Source organism: Austrofundulus limnaeus, unplaced genomic scaffold, assembly GCF_001266775.1.
Source record: "Austrofundulus limnaeus strain Quisiro unplaced genomic scaffold, Austrofundulus_limnaeus-1.0 Scaffold80, whole genome shotgun sequence".
Classification (NCBI taxonomy): Eukaryota; Metazoa; Chordata; class Actinopteri; order Cyprinodontiformes; family Rivulidae; genus Austrofundulus; species Austrofundulus limnaeus.
In genome coordinates, this window is record NW_013952482.1 from 780,370 (window position 1) to 786,923 (window position 6,554).

At 39.4% G+C, this 6,554-nt stretch overlaps 1 protein-coding gene across 3 annotated transcripts in view; it reads right to left on the reverse strand.

Moving 5' to 3' along the window:
* The window catches only part of LOC106519645 (protein sidekick-1), a 321,354-nt gene that overhangs the window by 177,166 nt on the left and 137,634 nt on the right, over positions 1-6,554 (reverse strand). For all 3 annotated transcript variants that reach the window (XM_014011403.1, XM_014011402.1, XM_014011401.1), the window contains exon 2: positions 3,503-3,659. In XM_014011403.1, the coding sequence (XP_013866857.1) occupies positions 3,503-3,659 (157 nt within the window). The remainder of the gene's footprint in view (positions 1-3,502; positions 3,660-6,554) is intronic.

Below are 6,554 nucleotides of genomic sequence, written 5' to 3' on the forward strand. Positions count from 1 at the left end.
CACACACACACACACACACACACACACACACACACACACAGAGAGAGAGAGAGAGAGAGAGAGAGAAACAGGATAGACACAGTAAAACTGGACATCGCTTTGGGGCTCATTATGGATACCAGGACAGCCAAGCACTTAACTCCCAGGCTGTCAGCGTGTGCTGCCAACATACACAAACACCAACTCATGAACAGACAGTCACACATGTACATCAAAGCCTCGCAGGCAGCACTGTCTGAATCTGAAATGACACATTACGCAGCAGCCCTGATCTAGAAACAGATTTTGAAATTGGACTCTTACTAACTTTGCATCTTTCCAATCTCTGTCTGCAGTTTCCCTTCATGTTTAACAGGCATGTACATTGGAATTTCAGTACAGAGTGTCTGTAAAGACACTTGGATCCTAACGCAATTCAAAAAACGGTGCACCACATAGCAGACCATCCTGCTGGTATGGCTCTGAACTTTAGAATTGTTAGTTGTGGTCAGACAAAGTATTACTTTTAGATTTCATGCTACAGTGCACCAAACAGATTTTTGAATAAACGTGAAAGTAAAGTTTTAAATTAAACTTTGTTTCTCAGCAAAAGATTAAGTTTGGACAAAATGAAGAATGTCATTTTACCATCAAAGGTGATAATGGTGATATTCTGGCTGGTTGGTTCAGTTTTTTATTTATTTATTTATTTATTTATTTATTTGTTTATTTTTCTATGTAATGTGTCGACTAATTGATGTGTGTTTGTATTGCCTTTACTCAAATTATTTAATATGTAACACATTCAACCACGCACAGTCAAAGTCAGATTTCTATCATTTCAGAAGGCAAAAAATTCCCTTACAGTAAATATTACCTTCTAATAAAGGATGTGTTTTTTCATTAGTATGTGATTTTTTGTTTGTATTAACAAAATATGTCATGAAACATTAGACGGCTGAGGAACAGTTCGGCAGCCAAATTAGAGACAGAAAGTCACAGGTTCAATTCCCCACCATCCACATATGTCATGGTGTCCTTGAGCAAGGTATATTCCCAGAAAGGAGTCATTGGACACATACAGTAATTTGAAATKAATTAATTTTGGATTTAAAACCAATTTAAAAAGCCACCGTTAGCTGCAGCTGCAAATAGAAATGATCAAACACAAAAATGACTACAACTCCATCAGTGTTACAAACGCTGAGCTAAATTTGATGCGGCAGTAGCAAAGAGCCATCCTGAACACATACTTTAAAGGCTAACAGATCACGCAAGATTGTGCAATACTGGCTGAGAACACATAATATCATTTACAAGCTTTGACCAAAATGGATATAACTCTGTCTGTTCTCATATAATATGATCGCCAGCCTTTATTTCTCTCTCATCTTAGCATTAACTTTATTAACTACTCCTTTATTCAAAACTCTACCTTTGAAGACCTGTCAACTGGCAACATCAACAAAGCACATGAGCAAGTGGAGCATCAGATCTGACAAAAAGAAGTCAAACTATTGTGCAGAATCTAAGCCAGCAGTCATGGTTACAGAAGCTCAGAACTTGTTGATGGTGCTTCTAGTGTCAGTGTCCTGCCTCCTGAAGTCTGCTAAGTGAAAGCTGGACTCTTCACTTGGTCCAGCTTCAACAAGAGACTAAGACTGTGTCTCAAATTCAGGGGCTACGTCTTTCAAAATCTGCATTTGTCAGTCACTGACGTCACTGCACCAAAGCCTGTCCAAATTCATGAGTTCCTTCTTATGCAGCCGGCAAATGCGGCCCACAAAACCCCCAAATTTGAAGGCTGCATCTGAGTATCCTTCTCTGCTAAGGTTATCCCAGGATTCATTGTGCTGTCAGCAAACTAAACAGAAAAACAAAAACGGCAGACTTTTTTTTCTGACCAAGTCGGTGAAGTTTGGAAATTCATCATGACCAAAGAATTTTATTTTCAAATGTATGTTTAGCAGTTTAGCTGATAAAATTAAATGAAAATACAATTAAAAGTACTGATACTGGAGCTAAACCCAAATTTCTAATGTTTATTTTTATTAATTTATGTGTAATATTTTTGACTGGGAAGTTATTCATCCAGTGAAAAGATGTGTGAATATACTGTATGTCCCAACACATTTTAAGTCTGAAGGCACATGATATAAAAACGATCCCTATGGTAATGCTGTAGAGCGTGGTCATGCAAACATACATCACCCGCAGGCAAGACCATCTCGTTTTCTGCAGCCTACCTGTGCTGCATAGGGTGTGGCCTCCTTGGGCTRCAGTCTAGGTAGGCTGTCCATAAATTGGGACACTCTAAAATGTTGCACCAGTAAGTAAGGTTAAATTAAGGACTTCAAGAAACTGAAGCTAACAATGTTAGCATCAATGAGCTGAGCAGGTGATTAACAGCATTGTTAGAAGGCTAGTTTTTTGCAAACTTGTTTTGCTGTTTGAACAATAAAACCACAAACAAGATTTTTTATTCAGAAAATAAAATGCGGAAAAATATCTAAGATTTTTTGAAAAATAAAGCAGCATGGCCACAGTTTTCATTTTGTGACAACAGAAATTGAAATAAATAAAGCAACCAGAGGTACCATGGCTAATCAAAGTTGGGCCCGTGTGCTGACAGTTTGGAAAAGTTGTAGTCCTTGAGCAAATTTTGTGTAATGACCTCGATTTTMAAGGGAGGCAAGTCACCACAAAATGTCTGAATATCCCAAGTTATGCCTCTGCAACACAAACTGTTGTATTATAGCACACATATATACACACTTAATCATGATTAGCACGAACAGCTGATGTTAAAAACACAGACAGCTCACACTAAGAGCCCATATTAAGACACCATTAAGAACTGTGAATGTGGAAACTATAAAGGTCTAAAAGGCTTGTAAATTCTGGATGGCACATGCTCACACACATGCACACTCCCAGAGCCCTGGCAATTCAGCACAGGCCTGACTCACGGAGCTGAAGTAGCCAAAACACTGAGAGCAGTCCAGTGCTAAACACCTCCTCCTGGCTCGTACGATTGTCTGCCTACAAAACGCTGGCTCAACCTCTTTCTCTTTCTCCCTCGGTGTGTACGCGTTCCCAAGATTCCCTCTATTTCTGAATGATGTGAAAAACAATTTTGCTTCACAGCTGCAGTTTTTTGCCGAGAGGCATTGCTTAGCTTTTACCTCCAACACACACTGGGACAGGAAGAAAGAGGCAGAGGAAGAGAGGCACAGAGCAATAAAGCAAAGGAATAGCTCAGGTTTATTGATTCGTTCTGCTCCTCTTTTCCTAGACCATATTTATATTTTTCAGCGTTAATATAATTGTTTTAATCGCTCTCTGGCTCGGTCGTCTGAAAGCTCTGACCCTCTCTGAACACAGGCTAACTAACATAAACAGCTTTTACGCTGCAGCTGTCGATGCAGGCACAATAAAAAAAAGGACGGATAAAATAATCAGAGGAAAAGAAACTTGTATTCATGGACCACAGAGAGTTCATGACGGGTGCATGCGAACTGACCTGTACTGCGGTGTCCAGTCAGTGATGTTACTGCTGTTGAGGGTCCAGCGGTACTGCAGGGGCCAGCTGCCTCCAGCCAGGCAGGTCAGTACCAGTCTGTTTCCCTCCAACACCACCTGCTGCCCCCGTCCACCTCCTTGCAAGTAGGGAGCCACTTCTGACAGACATAAGGAGACACAAAGGAGAAAAAATGTGTTACTTTGTTATTAAGACCTGTATTAGTCATTCACAGCAACATGTAGACAGTATCCATTTGAAACAAATCTGGAAAATAAATCAAACACATAAAATAAAGACCTGTATTGACCTTTGCATAAAAATTGATTGGAAGAAAGAAAAAAAAAACAAGACTTAAAATTCTTACTTGTTTGAAAGGAGACATTATCTTTTTAAATCCTTCTATTTCACATTTAAATCATTCAGTTGGGATCTAAGGTGGAACTGCAATGCTTTGSTTCTWTTATATTTTTATATTCTATTTGGCAAATGTCAGACCAGATAAAAAAAAACTAATTTTGAGGCTTCAGAAATGACTTTAGGCATCAAAGAAGAAATGAAAACAGATGTTTCTGCCTTTGKGACTGTATTTATTTGTATGTTGTTCAATCCCGCTCTTGTCTGGCGGACTCTGTCAGGAAATTACCTCGTTAAAGTCTAAAGGCATGACTCCTGAAAAAACGGTCAAATTCTAAAATTAATTTTGTATTTACTTGTATTTTATTTATTAAAATAATGATATTTTAAACAGATTTTACCCACTTCTTCATTTTAGGGTCATGGGGGGGGGGGCTCTGGTGCCCTCATCCAGCAGTTACTGTCACTCTCTCACTCACAGCTGGGGACAACGTAGAGCTACCATACGTCTAACATTCATGTTTTTGGTCTGTGGGAGGACACCGGTGTACCCGGAGAAAACACATGCATGCACGGAGAGAACATGCAAACTCTTCCTAGAAAGGTCCCGGTTGGGATTTGATCCAGCAACCTTCTTGATGAGAGTAAAGAGCTCTACCAACTCAGCCACCGTGACACCCCCACTAATAGGTTTCTGATTTTTTAATTTTTTTCATTATTTTTGATCGTAGTTTAAAGATTGAAATCATTTTCTTTCATTAATATTGACAATATAATAAATACAATGTGTGCTAAAATAAAATCGACCCATTTTGTTGTTTATGGTAGAAACACCAGAAGCACTGATGTGTTTTGTTGGGCCAGAAAACACTGAAAATCCTATTTACTCACTGGAAACACATGTCATAACTTAGCCACAGCTTTTTGCCATCCCAGTGTGTTGTTGAGGTTTCATGAGCAAATCAAACCCAGCTTGTTTCATTGGCTTTACGYTGCATAAAAACACGGGTCAAACTCCGGTTTACAGCAATGTTCAACTCARATTTCTGAAAATGACAACACTMWAWRWSAMMACWSTKTTTTTTTTAGGTGCAACRCAAGATTTGATGATTTAGGATGATTAGGTTGCTCACTCAAGCTTGTCACCTTCTGCCTGAGTTCTTTCAAAGAGCCTGTCATGCTGATGCATAGCCACTATTATTTCCTTCCACKTTATCTGGTAAAAAAAAATACAGCTACTGACACTACACAAGGTATATTGTACTGAAAAACAGCTGAGAATCCAAGCACAAGATTGTTTAATACTGTATTCTGCAGGGGCTGAATCTTCTCATAAGCATGTTGGAACCTCTTGGCGTGCTTTATAAGGTACATGTGCAAAAYGGCTCAACTGCAGCTGCTGTCAAAACAATGCTATCAAGTCTTTAACTCCTGGCTCAGGTGGCACTCAGAGCTGGTGCCACATCACACATCACAAAGGTATCAAGGCTAAAGAGCTTGTCCATAGCACCTAGCTGCTGCACCCCAGCCTGTGGTGAGGATTGAATTGAGCGGAGGAAGTATCAGCATCTGAGTTTGGCTTTAAACATGAATACATATTAACTGCATGAGAAGGGTCAAGCTTTGTTTGTTAGCTTCAGTGTGTTTGGACAGGTTGATGCTCAGAGACTCGGTTTTATATTCTCGTTAACCGGTTCTTGTCACTTCGGATTTGTTTCTATTTTCTCAGTTCTGTACTTTCCTCAGTCTGCATTTTGCTCCAGGAATGATTCGGCAGCTTGGGAGTTTCGACTGGGCTTCTGGTTAAAAATATGAGAAGTATGATTAAGTTCAAACCTTAAAATATAATGGTTCTATTTCATTTTAAATAAAGAAAGCAAGATAATGCCTGTGAAATGCTACAAAAAGCTCCAGCAACACAAAAAATAAACCTCCCTATGAGCGTCACCAGGCAGCCTTTTACCAACACAAATCACAGGTGAATCCAATAAAGACAAAAGCTCCATGGACCACCCACATGGACACTTCTAGTGTGACTCCAAGGTTAGTTTAGAAGTTGAGAGGTGGGGAGGTGCAAACTTGTAATTTTCACAATATAAGACATGCAGCACMAAGTAGTGGAAATGCAAACATTTCCTTGGATGTTTTTGAGTGTTTCACGCTCTGCTAATGAATGAGCACAATGACAAAAAGTCCTGAAGATAAAAGCAATAAAATTGGTCTCTGAGGCAAAGGAAGTCTTTTTTTTTCCCTCCAGTGCTAGGTGTCCTGAAACTAATTTTAAAAGTTCAGGGTAATGTTTGTACTCAGTTATTGTTAAAAGTTATTGAAATTCTTGTCACAGGCTAAATTAACTTGTTGTTCTGCAAGACATTTCGCAAAACAAGGTGATGCAATTTAGATTTTGTTTAATAAAGTGCAACTCTGCCCTCCCTTTTCATCTYCATTGCATCAGTTTCTTTCCTCGTTCTTCTTTCAAAGCAGATGTCTCAGGGTCACCATTTTCCTTCTCTTCTTTTCCAATTTTCTACTGTTTCACCGAATCCCCTCTTCTTTCCTTTAGATTGATAGCTGCTTGCTCTGTGTGCAAGAGGGAAGTGTTCCATCCAAGACAGATTTATATGGGAGCTTATGTTTGTGTGCCTGTGTGTGCGTGTGTGTGCGTGTGTGTGTGTGTGTGTGTGTGTGTGTGTGTGTG